Source organism: Suillus subaureus (genome assembly GCF_016647635.1).
Source record: "Suillus subaureus strain MN1 chromosome Unknown BJ212scaffold_41, whole genome shotgun sequence".
NCBI lineage: Eukaryota > Fungi > Basidiomycota > Agaricomycetes > Boletales > Suillaceae > Suillus > Suillus subaureus.
Window position 1 is genome coordinate 66,642 of NW_024538597.1, and position 16,151 is coordinate 82,792.

Consider the following 16,151-nt stretch of genomic DNA (forward strand, 5'->3'; position numbering starts at 1 on the left):
GGTACGATGGCGATGCTGGGTCGGTGCACAACGAGTCTAAGCAGGCACAACCCTTCTCGGCGTCTTCACCCCTCTAGCGCTCACAGTCACAGTCACATTCTCTTTCTCCTTCTCATCAATCTCACTCGGCACACTCGAACTAGCACTGACCCTCCTCGCACCAGACGCAACAGGCGTCTTCAAGTTACTCTCTACAGAACTCGTCGACACTCTCCGTGGCGCACCCGTCCCAAGACCACTGGGTCTCGGAGTCGTGTTTGATTTGCCGAGAGACGAAGGTGCGCGGGATGTAGTAGATGAAGCCAAGGATGTTCGGGTGGGAGGTGTGGTGGTAGCAAGTGATGAACGGGATTTAGGAGCTGGAGGACCCATTTTACCAGGGGGGTTGGTGGTGGCGTTAATACGCACGCTGCGGGTGAGAGCACTGAAACTCGCGCGAGGCGCTAAAGATGTAGAAGGCGTGTCCGATTTCCCATCTTTCGATGCGTCTGACATAGACGAAGGAGGTCGGGATGAAGAAGGCGTTCCAATCATCGATTCACGCCTTATAACCCTGCTTGGAACTGGCGTACTTGACACCGCGACACTCTTCAATGATATCTTCCTCTTGATCTAATATTACATGAGACGAAGACAAACCAAAGGTATTGAAGAAGGACTCACGAGTTCAAGTTCTTGCTGCTTCGAATCCAAAGCAATATTAAGCCCATTAACATCCTCCCGATCCCGCTCCCGCTCCTTGCGCAACTGCAGAATAGTCACGTCACGCGCAGCACTCGTCTGCTGCATCTCATGCACCGTCCTCCTCAGTTTCGCAACTTCATCCATCAACGACCCCACGCGCTCTTTACTCATGCCCAACATGATATCACTCTCTGCCTTTTCCCGTACTGCGACTTCAAGCTGCGTGCGCAGGTCTTTTTCTTGGGTTTGGAGATCTTGGAGGGCACGGGTTTGGGAGGAGAAAGCACGGGAATGCTCAACTTTAATGGTGGTGAGTTCTTCCCGGAGGGATTCGGCTTCATCTGTGCGTGTGAGGAGGGTGGTAGTAAGGGTTGAGATGGCGGCGTCGCGTTCTTTGATGTTGGATTCGAGACGGAAGACGTTTTCGTTGGCGAAGGTGAGCTCGGCGGTTAGACATGTGATGCGGGTTTCGTGCTGTGATATATTAGCAAGTGAGATCAATTGGAGAGAGAGAGGGACGGCGTACCTCTTCAGTGGCTCGCTGGAGCTCTGATTCGAGCTCGACGCGTTGGTTCTCCCCTTCACTCCATTCTTCTTCCATGTTAAGGAGCTTGGTTTCGAGAGCTTCGAGTTCGGATTTAAGGGCTTCGTTGTCATTCTGGAGGTCTTCGATGGTGTTGTGGAGTTCTGCGGATTCTTGGTGGGCTGCGTCAAGGTCCTTGTGGACGGTTTCGATGGCGGTGGTGTGTTCTGAATTGATACGCTCTAACTCTGAAGAAATACGCTGGACAGCGTCAGCGAGGGCGTTCTTGTCCGTCTGGAGAGCATCGTGAGCATCAACCATTCGCATTCGTTCCTCTGCCCATGCGTGTTCAATGGTCGAATGCCTCTCTCGTTCCTCCTCGTTTGATAAGATGAGAGCTTCCTCAGCCATCGAAGACCGCACAGAATTTGTTGTGAGGTAATCCATTTGTTCTCTAGCCTCCTGAATCCCATCGCGCAACACACGTTCTGCATCATCCCGACTCTTGATCTCCTCGCGCAGTTTGTCGAGTTCTGCGTCTTTCTCGCGGAGTTGATCGCGTAGGTGAGCGGTATCCGCATGGTCTTGCAACGCCTCCTTTTCGCGCTCGAGCTGTGATATTTGGCGATGGAGCATACGAAGGGCTTCACCGCTTGCCTCGTCCATGACGCTGCGCTCGAGGCTTTCTTGTCGGGAGGTGTCGACTTCTTCTTCGAGGGTGCGACACATGCGCTCGAGTTCACCTGCCTTCTTCTTCCAGCTGCGTAAAACATTCCTGCTCTTTTCTTTTTCCTTTTCGGCGACATCTGCGCGGTGGGTGAGAGCTTGGACGAGTTCATCTCTAGCTCCCAAGTCGATCTCGTACTGCGCGCAGAGTTCTTGTGAGAGGGCTAGTTGGGTACGAAGGTTCCAGATGATGTCTTCCTCTTTGGAAGCTGCGCGGGAGTGTGTTGGTTGAGGAGGAGTAGGGGGGATCATTGTTCCTGGTGTGTAGTAGGTTGTTGCATTTGCGCGGAATGGGTCTGGTGGCTCTGCAACGAGTACGAGTGAAGCATTTGAGGTGTCATTGATGTCTGCCTCTGGTGCGTGTTTCCTTAGCATTGTTTGGAATACCGTGTCGCTGAGTGCGCGGGAGCGACGGGTTCGTGGGGGAGGGGAAGTAGGTGGGATGCTTATTTCGGCTGAAAAGGTAGAGCTTGTGGGAGACAAAGCGAAGGAAGGGTCTACGGGTACTTCTAGGAGGCCTCTGAAGGGAGTTGAAGTTTCTTGAGGGGAACCTACTGGGATTTCGATGGCCGTGTCTAGCATTGGCGTTTTGAGCCCTTGTGGCATTTCATTTCCAGGGCTCAAGTTGAATAAATTGGAAGTGTCTGCTTCTGCGAAAACGTCCATTGCAGAAGGACGAGCGACTCGTGCTAGACGGTCTACAAATGAGATTGGAGATGGTTCGGATGAGGAAGCTGAAGCGTCTGGACTGATGACTTTGTAGGCATCTCGAGAAAAGAAACGGACGTTTTGGCCAGTTCCTGGTGTCTTTGGATCACGGAGAATTGACCTGACGCTGCCTTCGAGTGAGGGACGAGATGAATCTCGAACTGTGTCAGATGAACTTCCTCGAGCGAGAGACACTTGCGAACCTGTTCAAATGGTCAGAATACAAACCAATGCAATGAAAAAGCACGGACTGTTTGATCTCAAATGAAGATGTGATCTAACTTTCTTGGGTAGGCCGAGTTTCTTCGTAGTTTCGTGGAATACGGATAGGTTTGGATGTTGCTCATAGACTCTTGATAGAACGTCTGTTGTTTGATCTTGGTCAATGTCCTTGGTTGGCTTGAGCGCGTTGCTTATTTTCGACCACATGGTCGACGACGACGAGAACTTCTTGCACAATGGTTCAATTCGAACAATACTTGGTTCATTTTGAACGCGTGATCACATGACTTCCGCGTAACGTATCACGTGAATTGTGGACAGTGGACTTAATACCGGGTCACCGGCAACGACGACGAGCTCGACAACAACCGACATTGAGCTCGACGACGACAACAGTGATGGGATCACCTAAACTTCCAGTTCTATTGCTTCCTCATCCATTAATTCTACTACCAACTGCTCGAGTCACGCTTCCTATCAGTCGTTCACTTGCTGATGCCATTCTCTCGCTCTTGGATGATTCAGATGCAGTTCTCGCTGCAATTCCACTTCCAGCTCCAGACTCGCCTTCCGAAGTTACATACGGAACTGCTGCAAGAATAGCCCGTCTTGTAAGACCAAGGAATCAATCTTCTCCCACTCAGCCCTATCTACTTTCCCTCCATGGCATCCAAAGAATTCGTTTTCCTACTCCAACTCAGATAGACCAATCAGAAACTCTTCCTGTTCATAATATTGTCTATCCTTCTTCTGAGGGAATACCGTCAAGAGATACAGTTGAAGCATTCAAACATGCTGCTCTCGTGCTCCTCGACCGTCTTGCAAAGGACTCTCCTCAGCCACAACGCAAAGACGACTGGGTAAGAGTATCTGCAATAGTAGAGGATATCTCAGAACAACGCGCTGCTTGGATGGCAGACGTCCTCGTCGCTGCTGTGTCATCTCAATACCCAGACAAACTCGGTCAGTATCTTTCATTTCTTATATCCATTTATTAATTCTTTTGTTCAGCATTCCTCGCTGCTACAGACGTAGAAGACCGTCTCCGCTGTGCTACAGAACTCTTCATCAAACAGTCTTCCATTCAGGAAGTATCAAAGAAGATCGCATCAGCCGTAGACGAGTCCCTCTCCCGTCAACAGAAGGAATACTTTCTCCGTCAGCAATTAGCAGCAATTCAACGCGAGCTTCAAAGTTTACAAAGCTCTCCTGCTAGTGTTGGTACTGGGTTCGGTACAGGAGGATCTACAAGCGAATTGGATGATGACGATCAGGCAGATGCAGATGACCTTGCTGATTTACGCCGCAAGATTGAAGCTCTAGACGTTGGTTCAGAGGAACGCAAAGTTGGCATTCGCGAGTGGCGCAGATTGAAGAGGATTCCTCAGGGAAGCGTCGAGAATGGCGTTATTCGCTCATACGTGAGTACACTTGAGATATCAAGGATCTATACTCAGCATTGTACAGCTTGAATGGCTCACATCCGTGCCATGGCCATCAAACAAAACGACTACCCCTCTCGACGTTCTAAAGGACCGCAGTTTCCTCACCAGAGCACGGTAAGTTCCTCTCTCATCTCCCGTTCTCTGCTCACTCTCTGTTAGCGCACAACTGGACGCAGACCATTACGGCCTCGACCAGATAAAACGTAGACTCATGGAATATCTCGCAGTCGTGCGTTTGCGCGCCATTGCAGATGCAGCTCAAACTCAAGCTCAAGGGAACACTCCCTCAACGGATACTTCCCCAGGTGCTACCCCCACCCCGCCAACGAAGAGCAAGGGCGTAAAGGGACCAATACTCTTGTGCGTGCATCTTGTATATCATGCACACAACTGTTGAACAGTATACAGGTTCGTCGGTCCCCCTGGGACAGGAAAGACCTCTCTCGGACAATCTATTGCAAAGGCCTTGGGGAGACCGTTTCAGCGCATATCACTAGGTGGCGTTCGGGACGAAGCAGAGATCCGGTCTGTATCCCCTTATCTCACCTTACTCAGCAATTGAGTTTAATAACAGGGGACACCGGAGAACATATGTGGCATCTGGCCCAGGCTCCATCGTTCAAGCTCTCCGGAAAGCCGGCAGAAATGATCCCGTGATCTTATTGTAGGCTTCTCTGGAATTTACAGTGAGGGATGGTTGTAATGTCGAAATTGAACAGGGACGAAGTGGATAAAGTAGGACATAGTAATTTCCATGGTGATCCGGCTGCTGCTCTCCTCGAAGTTCTCGATCCTGAACAGAATCATTCGTTTAACGTGCGTCCCTTCGCATCAGTATTGCCTGTGGTGAATTTGACTGACTATTGGGATGATTGGCATAGGATCATTATATCAATGTACCTATCGACCTCAGTCAGGTGCTTTTCATATGCACATCCAATACCCTAGACACGATATCTGCGCCTTTGCTAGATCGATGTGAGGTGGTGGAGTTATCAGGTGAGCTTTCCCACATCGCCATCATATCAAAACCAACGCACTCCAAGGATACACCTACGATGAGAAAATGCACATCGCGAAACGCTTCCTCCTCCCAAAGCAAATTTGCGCCAATGGGCTTTCGGATTCTCAGTTAACGCTGACCGATGACGCGTTGTTGCATGTGGCTACGATGTATACGCGGGAAGCGGGCGTTAGGAGTTTGGAGCGGGCAATTGGGGCTGTTGTTAGGTTTAAGGCTGTGGAGTGGGCTGAGTGGCTTGATAAGGGGAATGGTGCGGTGGGAGGGGAAGGGAACGCGAATGAGAATGCGATTGCGAAGCAGAACGCGAACGAGAAACAGGACGGGAATGCAAGTGAGAATGGTGTCGGGAAAGAATGGCGAGCAACCGTAGAACCCCACGAACTCGAAAAGATCCTCGGTATACCCCGGTGGGATGGCGAAGAACGCGACCGGGAAGAAAAACGGGGCGTCGTATACGGGCTCGTAGTCACCGGTATGGGCGAGGGGGGTATCTTACCCGTCGAAAGCACCGCTCTTCCGGGGACGGGGAGGTTGAAACTTACGGGAAGCTTAGGCGATGTGATAAAGGAGAGTGGGGAGATCGCGTTGAGTTGGGTGAAGACCCATGCTTTTGAGTTGGGGATTACGGCTGGGAGGGGGGTTGATCCGCTCAAGGTTCCGGATGTGATTGATGTACATTTGCATTTGCCTGCTGGGGCGCAGAAGAAGGATGGGCCGAGTGCGGGAATTGCTATGGTGCGTTTTTCGTAGTATTTTTTGGGGGGAGGGAATTGATGGGTGACTAGATATGCGCGTTTGTATCTCTCTTGAGCGGGGCGTGTGTTCCGAAGGATATTGCTATGACAGGAGAGGTGCGTGCCCTGAGATACTACATACGAAGCCCGTCCTGATTTCTGTCTAGATCACTCTTCGCGGGCGCGTGACGCCCGTAGGCGGAATTCGAATGAAAGTGCTCGGTGCGCACCGCGCACAGATCCGCAAGGTGATCCTACCGTGGGCGAACCGTAAAGATGTGGAACATGACGTGGCTCTGGAAGTCCGTCGGGAAATGCAATTTTTCTTTGTCAGGACTATCGATGAGGCTCTTGAAGCTGCGTTTGGGCGTGGTGCGTTAGGATGGAGGAAAGAGACTGTTTTGTTGGAAAGCAGACTTTGATTTAATTTCTCTCTGGGTCGCTTTAGATTTGCTTTGTGTACCATTTATCGTCGTCACTTTTTTTCGATCTTATCGCTATGTATGTACTCCTTGTATTCAATCTTGTATTACACAAAGATTCATGAACGATGCCCCTGATTCTGATTACTCGAAGGAACGATAACTAACTAAGTGTGGAATAGGAAGAGAATTCGATAAAGGATACAAAGGCGAGGGTACGAAACCGCTTATGTAGACAGACTCTTGCCTGTGACACCTCCAGCAACAAGAGCTTTTGAGTTCGTTGGAGAGAAAAAAGAACAAAAACACTAGTAAGACCGTCTTCTATTACATGCAGATGCAAAAATGATATCCATGTGCCTCCTTCAGATGGCGATTGAACTGACGGATGAGGAAAAAAAGTGAGAACGAGAATGAGAGATAGATCGCGTGCAAGGGATGAGATGTATTAACGTGGGAGGGGTGTCTATGCGGTCGCGCGTTTGATCATCTGGGCGGAAGGTCAGTGTTCTTGGAGACGAAGAGCAGGTAAGAGTACTCACTTCACGGGCCCACCGCAGTGTCTTCTTTGTCTCTTGCTGCATACCACGCTTACTACGGAATTCATGTGCGATCCATTCCTCCAGCAGGTGTTCTTTGATCTGGCCGTTGGGGAAACAGTCTGCGAGGTCACCGATGAGGCCAAAAGAGAGTTTTACGACGGAGTCAGATCTCTCCTCGTCTGCTAGACATTGGTGGACGAGCTCGAGGATGCTAGGCACGTGTGGGAGTAGTGCGGGTGCTAGGGACGACGGTGAACGGTAAGATAAGTCCACAAGGAAAATGCAAACCTTTCTCGGTGTTCTTGAACCCAGTGACGACGCCAGTGTATGCCTCTAGAATTCCTTCCCGTAGTTGAGCAACATAGTCCATGAGATCAAAGTCAAGCTAACGAGTACCAGTCAGGACTGAACGCACTCAGAAATCCAAAACCTAACTCACAGGGTTAGGTTGCACAGAGCCTGCTTGTCTCAGCACGTCCATAGTCGTATTCAAATAAGGATCAAAAGCAGGTCCAATAGCAAGCGCGATATCGCCAAAGCACGATAGTATTGATATCTTAACATTGCGGTTAAGAACGTTGCTCTGCAGGTTCTCGAGTAAAACGTTCATGAACGCGCCTGCGTACTGGGCGCTCTGATCGCCAAGTGCACGTGAGATGTCCCCGATGATGCCGACGGCGACCATGCACAATTGGGTATCTTCGTGTGCTTTGAGGGCGGGATACAGGAATGGCAGGAAGGCTTGAATGTATGGTGCGAATCCGGCCTCCAGTGCTGACGAAGAACCTCGATATTAGGATGGACGCGATTAGAGAGAAAACGTACCGGCAGCTAGCGATCCAACAACCAGGAAAGTGTCTTCGAGCACTGTTGACGTCTTTCCTGCTCCTTGGATAAGCTGGAGAATGAGGGTCATGATTCGATCTGCCATCGGTTGAATGCCTCCGCCGAGCCTCCGAATGACGCTCTGTAGATGTGTGAGATAGAATGCGACTTGACGAACACCGTGACTTACGATGACAACGCTGCAGAGATTACTCTGCAGCTCATTCCAGTTATTGCGGTCGTCAACGCCGACGATTTGGTTCTAAAAACGGACGTGAGATGCAAGCAAAATTTAAACAGTGAGGAGACACGCCTGCATGTTCAGAAGTTGCTCCATTCTCTGCAAAATCGCAATGACGGTGTTTTGTACAACAGGAATACAGTCTGTAGTTGAGTGGGAGACATAAGACGTGATGGCTTCATATGCAGAAGTTCGGAAGTTGGATTCGTTTGCGGTTCTATGAAGAAAGATCAGGCTGGAGGTCACGTGAACCAAAAAAGTAAAAGTACTGACGTCTCCGTAACCCGCAGAAGGGCGCTTACTATCCCCTCAAAATATGGTGAGAGCGGGCTCTCGGAAGCGGAGGTGATATATTCGTCTAGATAAATCCCGATCTGATCGGCGAGGTTCATGAGCGCCCAACAACAGTTGGTCACGATGCGCGGGCGATCCGAAAGACCGTTGACGAGCGCCGAAATCAGAGGGTGAAGATGCACGTCGGGCTTGATCGTTACAATTAGAAGATCGCAGATTCGTCCGAGTGTCCACGCTGTTGTATCTTTCACATGGAGATTCTCATCGTTCATCATGCCGATCAGGAGGGGAAGTGCTTGGTTGACGAGAGGGGTGAGAACTTGGGGATCAGGACCGTCCAGAATAGAGCCAAACGTCATTACGGCTGCTTCCCGATGGTGCCAGTCTTGAGCCTTGATATGTGCCTCAATGAAGGGAATGACAGCAGGAACAATCGCATCTGCGACGGCTTGAGCCATGTAGTTGAGGCAAGTGCCAGCGCTCATGGCAAGGTTCCATTCGCCCTCGTCGGCGTCTTCTTCTTGTTGCGTTAAAAGGTTAAGAAGAACCGGAATTACCTCCGGTAGGGCAACCTTGGCAAAATGCTTGGACTCCAGTTCGGGCGGCTCGTCGTATTCGGCAGCCTACGGAATATCGTGATTGGTCCGAATAGTAGATGTGCATGCCGCGTACCTCTCGTGCCTCGTGGGCAAGCTCAATTTCTTCCTCACATACAGTGGTCCAGAACTCCACGGCTTGCAGTGCGACCCGTTCATCAGAATGCTTCATGCCCATCACAGTAAGCTGAAAAGTATGTTCTGTCAGGAGAACTCGGGGCAGGATAAACAAGCGGTCGTACGCCAAACAAGGCCTGTTCCATATAAAATGCCATCTTGTCATAGTACAATGCCATAATCTTGACTAAACACTCGAAAGCACCGACTTGGACTGACACTGACGGGTTCTGGGTAGCTTCGCAGACAACTTGCATGATGTAGTTTCGCTCTCCCTGATAGCGCGTCAGTAAAGCAAACGCCAAAAAAATGAAAATTTTGTACTTCTCGGTCGAAATTGTCCCGTACGAACTCCAGGGAGTTAAATAACGCATGGACCGCAGCAAGCTGTACTTCCGACGATGGCTCCTCCTTGCGAGCGCCATGAATTACAGCTGTCAAAATCTCGTTCGACCTCAATGCTAAGACCTCCGGTTTCTGTGGCGCGAAATGAGGACAAAGAAGTTGAGTGGCACAAGGTAAACGTACTATAGTTTCACAGATATAACCAATAGCTTGCAAGGTGGCGATCTTCAAGTTCGTGTCATCAGACGTGTTGATAAACCCAAGGAGGATTTCAACGAGATCCGGCCATTGGCCGACGGGCAACTCTACGGCCGCGATCGCAGAAACAACTTGGGCAGCCACTGCACCTGCTCTTGGTTGTGGAGATGCAAGAGTTAAAAGGGATCCCTCCTTGATCTTCTGTCTAGCATCGACATCGAGGGTCATCCATCTTGCAGAGTACTCGTCTTGCCTCGTTGAATCCTATACACGATGTTTAAAGATAATGACAGGTCACGAAGAACGCGTTTTACGTACACGAGCGGAGAGAGCATTTTTGAGTGCAAGACCAGCAGCATTGCGGGTATGGATTTGAGAATTCTCGTTGCGTAGCTCATCTGATAACATCAACATATACACCGGCTGTAAGAAGTCTGAGCATGCTAAAGGCTAATGAACAAAAGGGTGGTTGAACACACGTAGTTCTCCCTAGAAGCGCTCTCAAGTTGCTGAGTAGCAGTTTGACGCGTTGTAGCATCTTTCAAAAGCAGATATTAGCTTAGAATGAAGTCTTGAAAATTGAAAACTGGCCTACGGCCGCCTACCTGGAGATAGGGTATTAGCAAGGAGTGCGCTGGCGTTCATGATTGAAGAATCGTTGCAGCAACGTGACAGTCGTTGATATTTAAAAGAGAGATAGTTTGCGATTTTGCAAGAAGAGAGATCAGTTAAAGCGTCGTTGGTGCTAGGAGAAGCAGCAATGATTTGGATCAAGAGCAGAGTCGAAACGATGAAGAAACCCTTCAACTCAACAAACAAGCGGCTTTTCAATTTTTGCGTTCTCTTGTCTTGCTGCCAACAGCCTGCAACAGCCTTGCAAGCAAGTAACCTGTGCTCTTGCACACAAGTCACTCAATTAATGGCAGATCGCGTACGATTCAATGTCTTGTTGATTTCATCTACTAAAAATCTAATTCAATCGCAGGGTCGTGCTCCAGCTAGAGGTGGTCGTGGAGGTCCTCCACCTCGAGGTAGACCAATTCCAGCTTCATCCGATGTCAAGTGAGTCACCCCAGAACCCTTATTTGAGTAGCTCCTCATGTTGGAAAGACTCAAGTAAAGGCAAGCGGGAAGCCATCCTCGACCTGTCCAAGTACGTCAATGAGAGAATAAGGGTCAAATTCACTGGCGGTAGAGAAGGTAGCCAGTCGATTAACATAATCGATCATCGTCTGATCAGATTTTTTATTCAGTGACCGGGATCCTGAAGGGTTACGATCAATTGCTCAATCTCGTCCTTGACGGGGTTGAGGAACAAATTAATGGTGCTGCCATCAGAACTCCTCTTTCAGAGAACACACCGCTGACAGTCGACCCAGAGCCAGAACCTCAAACCCGCTTGCTGAACCTTGTAGTCCTTCGGGGACCCACCATCACCCTCCTCAGTCCCGTCGACGGCTCAGAGGAGATTGCAAACCCTTTCGTGGCTCAGGAGTAGAACGGTACCATTCCTCTTTGGTAGTCCATGTATCCATCTCCTATTTGTACAAATAAACGTGACCGCTTGTTGCCTGACTACATTCCAAGAGCAGATAGGAGATGGTCTTAGATTGTGGTAAGGTCAAAACGAGGTCTATATAAGCACTCGTGTAAGTAATTTCCCTCCCGATCGATGCGAGCCTGGCGCTATCGCAAAGCAACATCAGGTGTCAGGTCCACCGTCGCTGTATCCGCATGAATGCGTCTCAGGCGAGGAGCAACCATATTGAACGTGTTATATCGTGAAAAGTCATTGGCCGCATGCTGCTGGTGCAGCAGAGTCGGCGAAGGAGACGGCGAGCAACTTCCAGATGTCGGCGAAGAGGAGTCACTTCCAGGCCCGCATACCATGCCCATGCGTCCATGCATGCTATTGCGCAGTGGCGAATGTGGTGGCGAGCCCGAAAGATGTTGGGGTATGAGTTGAACACGGGAGGTGATTGTAGCAGTGGAGGGAGTATGTGAATGTGAATGGGTGAACGACGCCTGGGGGATCAATGAGGGTGAACCATCTCTGGAGATATCGATTGTAGCGGTATTGTTAACAGTTTTATCAAGATAGTTTCGCATGTAAAATGGCACATTAGATGACAGGTGAGATGCTGCAGGTGCGGGTAAGGGATACGTGGGAAAGCGCGGCTGTGTGCCCGTGGTTTCATAAAATACAGTGTTTGTCGAAGCAGACGTGTCTGGAACATGCAAGCGGGGGGATTGTGACGTAGATATCGATGGTCCGAATGTAGGAGTATATGCAATGGATGTGGCGGAGGGCCAGGAAAAACGATTAGACTTGCCATTTGGAGGGCCAGAGTGTGAACGACGAATGAGCTCAGCTTTGTAAGCAATTAGGGTGGCCTCGTTCGTGGTCAGCGGAACCGCATTGTTGTCACTGGGACGCGAGGATCTCGAGGGCACTCTGCCTCGGATGCTGGGTCCAACAGCCGATGTTGCGGGTTCGGTAAAGGACGTGGATGCTAAGGGGATTGCACGCGATCCTTCGGTAAAGGACTGAACGGATTGGACTTCATCAGACTCAGTAACATCTAATCGACGCTCTTCATCGCCGAGGAGATCAAAATGTTCAGGAGATAACGTTGGTTTCCCAGCCTCCCGCGCCATTGTCGAAGACGTTGCCAATGCCAGGCCTTGGTCAAGCTGATCTTCAAATATGGCGTGGTGGGCGGGAGGAGCTTCTGGTGGGGGCGGACTAGTCCACTGGGTCCTTTTCGGTGCCATATGCTCGGGTGGGGTACGAGATGGAACAAAATTATCGCCCGAATGTCTATTTTCAGGCTCAAAGAACTCAGGTTGGGGTGAAAGCCGCTCAGCGGATGCCCCCTTGGGTCTCATGGAGTTACTACCAACAGTGTATGGCGTCTGGGGAGGAATAGAAAGGCGAGGCGGGACAAAGACGGAGGGAGGTGACGTTGTTTGCGGGTCTTCACCCTTTTCTTCACACAGTTGAGCAAGTGCGACAAGAGCGCGAGGGCGCATCGCAAGGATCCTAGATGCGCGCATGAATTCTCCACGAATCTAGCGCCATCGATAAGTAAGGTTACATTAGACTGAAAGGCTAGCATACCTGGTAAAGTCCTTCTTTTGTTACACATCGGGCGACGTTGAAGTCGATCTCAAACGGATCCTATTATTCGGAGAACTTGAGATCAATCGTAGGAGAAGGATTCCTGTTCGCGTACCTCTATACAAAATCGATTTCGCTCTCTGGAGTCATTATATCGGCTGGTTGTCAGCTGCATGGTCCATCAACACGTAAAAGTACGCAAGGATACTGAGTGACCTGCCTCGTTTTGCCATCCCTTGCTGTCCTTCTTCAATAGACCTCCTCGAATGGAAGCAACGCCTGTATTGTATGTAAAATCACGAGAATAATATCGGAAAAAGTCAATCAACCTATTTACAGATCAATTCAAACTCTAAACCACGAGGCGACCGAATAGTGACTCACAATTCAGCCACACTATCGGTATTAGATGATTGCCATCGCTGGCGTAGAAGTTCTATATCGTCAAAAAACCTGCAGCGTGAAATTAGGGACGCCTCGCTGGTGATGATAGCCAAGAAAACCGACCAAGTATTATGCCCTCCAATGTGGGTGTCCTCCTGAAACCGATCGATATCAGGAGGAATATACAAGAATGAATCTCCATACCTGAGAAATTGGTCGTAGAGGAGGCATTTGCTGTAAATTTGGTAGCACAGGCGGATTCTTCACATGTATGAGGAAATATATGACAAGTAAAACGTAGCCGTAGGATGATAGTGTTCCCTGGTACGGAGAATTGATGTTTCTGTTCGATATGATGAGAAGATGCGAAAGCGTCAGATAACTGGATATCCCTACCTCCGCTTGCTCCATATTTTGACTATCACAGAGTCGTTGAATCATCGAGAAATGATAATCCGCGATTAAACTCACGGAAGAGAACTAGTGTCCGCACACGAGTGGGATCGATCATAGCGTAGCACATCAGCAGCCTTGTATTCTCCAGGGCGAGTCTATTCTCAAAACCGATATCACAGGCGATACCATGTGGTAGCCCAGGAGATGGATCCAAGGAGAGCTTGACGATCGGTATACGTGCATGAGGTAGAGGTTTGACATGAAACTTGGTTTCTGGTAGCATGGTAAATGAATGTCGACACGTATTTCCAATGCCAACTAACCGCGTTCTAGGAGGTCGCCAAGCATCGTAACCATGTCGGATGCAGACAGACGTTCTGCGGAATCGATGAGGCAGCACAGATCCATATCTATGGCAAACTGTAGCCTGTACGAGCAGGAGACAAGTTATTGCAAGCTCACCTGAGTTGCGAAGGCTAAAGCCGTTTGCCGTGCTTCCGAATGATAGCAGTCGGCTGTCAGGTTCGATTGTGCGAATCAGCCTCTCAAGGAGTTTCCTGACATCTTCCTTCACAGCCATCTCTTCTTGGGCTGGAAGAAGTCGAATTACGAAGTCGAAAAGAGCTTGTGACAGTTCAACTACGAAGAAACGATGTTTGGAAGCATGTCTCCGCTGTGAACTATAGGGACTAGACTGGACATTGGATGAACTCTGTGCCATGCTAGAAACCGAAAGCTATAAGCTTGGGGGAACGCTCTGGTAGGCGACAGAGACAAGGCCTTGTGTGCCTAGGGAGATGGGAATTGCTTCCACAACAATTAACCTTGTAACTTGAGGAACGTGTGGTCAGCAACTTTCCAAAGGGTCTGCCCAAATGAGGAAGCCAACTTCAATTCTCAGCATCCGGCCTTGGAACTTATACACCAAAATTATTATAATGGCTATGACACTAGCTGTGGGCCTCAATATTTACTGCATATAATAAGTCTTATATAGTGGAATAGACGGCAACGATCAAGTGAGCACAGCCTGCTGAAGTAGACGGGGACCATCTTCATGTCATGCAGTTTCTTCGACCCTCAAGAGTACTTTCTTCCCATACATTCCCTGGCCTAAGCGCGCTAGGAGGTTACAAATTTTTTCAGATGCACTGACGTCGCTCTCCGTCCCGCCAATTGTAAAAACTTCATGGTCAGGGTCCCGAAGCTGGATGGCCGAGATGAGATGGGGTACAAGCATCATCCAAGTTCCGTACCTTCCCATCTCGCATGAGAGCAGCCAGCGTCTTGAGCAGTTCCTGGCGTTGTTCTAAGGATTTGTTGCTATACCAACGGGTTTGCCAAAACCCATGGCAAGCAAGGTTCTTGAAAATAAAGAGCGACGTTGGAAGTGATAGAGGTTCCTTGGACATCGCACCGTATGAAACAAGATGTGCATTATTCCCAAGTAGTCGAGCCATCAGGGTGGTCGTTTTGCCGCTTACACAGTTGAGACCAAGGCGGATATCCTACACAATACTACTCAGTTTGTTGAATGGGAAGACGAGGAAGTTGATACCTTGCCTCCAGTCCACGTTTTGACCTTCGCTCTCAAGGACTTGTCGGAGAGTTCGTCATATGTTACAACGTGCGTTGCACCCAGTAATTCCAGATGTTGTTTCAGCAGTTCAACATCATCTCTTTGGTTTAATGAGGCAAGACCATAAGTTTGGTAAATATAACACACCGATCACGAATGAAGTTGATAGTCTTGTATCCTTTAGCGGCTGCGATTTGGATCACAGCTTGACCAACCTGAGAAATACTGATTTAAGGGTTGCTGCCAGCGCACGAATGAAACTCCATACATACGGCACCGTTCGCACCGTTCTGCACAATCCAGTCTCCTTCGGCAAGCTGGGCAAAATCATGTAGCATGTTGTAAGCTGTTGGGGGGTTGACCTTCACCAACGTCGGAACTGAAATAAGCAAAGTACCCGAGTGACAATGAAGAGACGTACGGTAATCGTAGCAGCCTGTGCCTCAGACAGACCCTTGGGAACCTTCAGGACATCCGACAAGGCAACATTCTTCGCCGACGACCATGTCCCGCTCTGAGCTTTGGTCATAACAACCCAATCGTCCTTCTGCAGGTCGACAACACCCTCGCCAATATCCATTACTTTGCCCAGGCCCTCATTCCCCCCCACGAATATTGGGTGATCCTTTGCTTGGCAGAGGGAGACATCAGGCTCTGGTTTCGCGGGGTAGACACCTTCAATAACGTTTATATCTGCGGGATTGATGGGTGCAAGCAGAAACCTTATGTTTGCGGTGTTCGGAGGCGGAGGCGGCAGTTCGGGGAAGGAGAAGGCAGATAGGACTCGAGCTGGGTCACCATTGGTATTGTAGACGATAGCTCGATTACCTGCTAGCACCGGCGACGTTGAGAAAGTATTGTTACTTGGTAGTCGCCATGCGTGTTGCAACTGCCCAGGCCGCTGCGGCCAGCGTGCGAGTGCTCTGGCACATGAGTGAACTGAACTCATTGTAACTGCAACCGTGATTTTCCTTCAGTTAGTTGGAGTTCGGAGTTGTGGTGACAGCACAGCAAACCAAAGTGCT

The 16,151-nt window shown here is 49.6% G+C and overlaps 6 protein-coding genes across 6 annotated transcripts; 2 read left to right on the forward strand and 4 right to left on the reverse strand.

The window, feature by feature from the left end:
• Nucleotides 1-36: 36 nt before the first annotated feature.
• BJ212DRAFT_1485365 (uncharacterized protein) lies at nucleotides 37-3,070 on the reverse strand (the record flags this gene model as incomplete). Its single annotated transcript, XM_041340968.1, has 4 exons — nucleotides 37-612; nucleotides 664-1,158; nucleotides 1,211-2,844; nucleotides 2,893-3,070. The coding sequence occupies 4 exons, from the start codon at nucleotides 3,068-3,070 to the stop codon at nucleotides 37-39; spliced, it is 2,883 nt and encodes a 960-aa protein (XP_041188246.1).
• Nucleotides 3,071-3,203: 133 nt separating this feature from the next.
• On the forward strand, nucleotides 3,204-6,617 carry BJ212DRAFT_1385493 (Lon protease C-terminal proteolytic domain-containing protein). Its single transcript, XM_041336802.1, has 11 exons — nucleotides 3,204-3,826; nucleotides 3,875-4,284; nucleotides 4,331-4,422; nucleotides 4,468-4,668; nucleotides 4,717-4,833; nucleotides 4,883-4,972; nucleotides 5,028-5,124; nucleotides 5,190-5,307; nucleotides 5,355-6,067; nucleotides 6,118-6,183; nucleotides 6,234-6,617. Exons 1-11 carry the CDS (start codon nucleotides 3,262-3,264, stop codon nucleotides 6,486-6,488), a joined length of 2,724 nt encoding a protein of 907 aa, XP_041188247.1. The 5' UTR covers nucleotides 3,204-3,261; the 3' UTR covers nucleotides 6,489-6,617.
• On the reverse strand, nucleotides 6,618-10,453 carry BJ212DRAFT_1385497 (armadillo-type protein). Its single transcript, XM_041336803.1, has 15 exons — nucleotides 10,252-10,453; nucleotides 10,126-10,184; nucleotides 9,965-10,069; nucleotides 9,632-9,910; nucleotides 9,428-9,580; nucleotides 9,229-9,378; nucleotides 9,063-9,173; nucleotides 8,370-9,013; nucleotides 8,169-8,313; nucleotides 8,046-8,117; nucleotides 7,856-7,997; nucleotides 7,470-7,804; nucleotides 7,319-7,415; nucleotides 7,031-7,269; nucleotides 6,618-6,978 (listed from the first exon to the last, which is right to left on the reverse strand). The coding sequence occupies exons 1-15, from the start codon at nucleotides 10,289-10,291 to the stop codon at nucleotides 6,955-6,957; spliced, it is 2,595 nt and encodes an 864-aa protein (XP_041188248.1). The 5' UTR covers nucleotides 10,292-10,453; the 3' UTR covers nucleotides 6,618-6,954.
• A 248-nt stretch (nucleotides 10,454-10,701) lies between these two features.
• On the forward strand, nucleotides 10,702-11,144 carry BJ212DRAFT_1281585 (uncharacterized protein; the record flags this gene model as incomplete). Its single annotated transcript, XM_041331627.1, has 3 exons — nucleotides 10,702-10,846; nucleotides 10,900-10,971; nucleotides 11,026-11,144. The coding sequence occupies 3 exons, from the start codon at nucleotides 10,702-10,704 to the stop codon at nucleotides 11,142-11,144; spliced, it is 336 nt and encodes a 111-aa protein (XP_041188249.1).
• Nucleotides 11,023-14,431, reverse strand: BJ212DRAFT_725947 (uncharacterized protein). Its single transcript, XM_041343921.1, has 11 exons — nucleotides 14,010-14,431; nucleotides 13,871-13,957; nucleotides 13,623-13,820; nucleotides 13,548-13,569; nucleotides 13,356-13,494; nucleotides 13,275-13,306; nucleotides 13,152-13,220; nucleotides 12,988-13,096; nucleotides 12,883-12,936; nucleotides 12,768-12,827; nucleotides 11,023-12,718 (listed from the first exon to the last, which is right to left on the reverse strand). The coding sequence occupies exons 1-11, from the start codon at nucleotides 14,266-14,268 to the stop codon at nucleotides 11,333-11,335; spliced, it is 2,415 nt and encodes an 804-aa protein (XP_041188250.1). The 5' UTR covers nucleotides 14,269-14,431; the 3' UTR covers nucleotides 11,023-11,332.
• A 176-nt stretch (nucleotides 14,432-14,607) lies between these two features.
• BJ212DRAFT_1281490 (uncharacterized protein) lies at nucleotides 14,608-16,075 on the reverse strand (the record flags this gene model as incomplete). The annotated part of the gene is made up of 6 exons (XM_041331621.1): nucleotides 14,608-14,754; nucleotides 14,804-15,055; nucleotides 15,106-15,226; nucleotides 15,274-15,341; nucleotides 15,399-15,488; nucleotides 15,548-16,075. 6 exons carry the CDS (start codon nucleotides 16,073-16,075, stop codon nucleotides 14,608-14,610), a joined length of 1,206 nt encoding a protein of 401 aa, XP_041188251.1.
• Nucleotides 16,076-16,151: the final 76 nt, after the last annotated feature.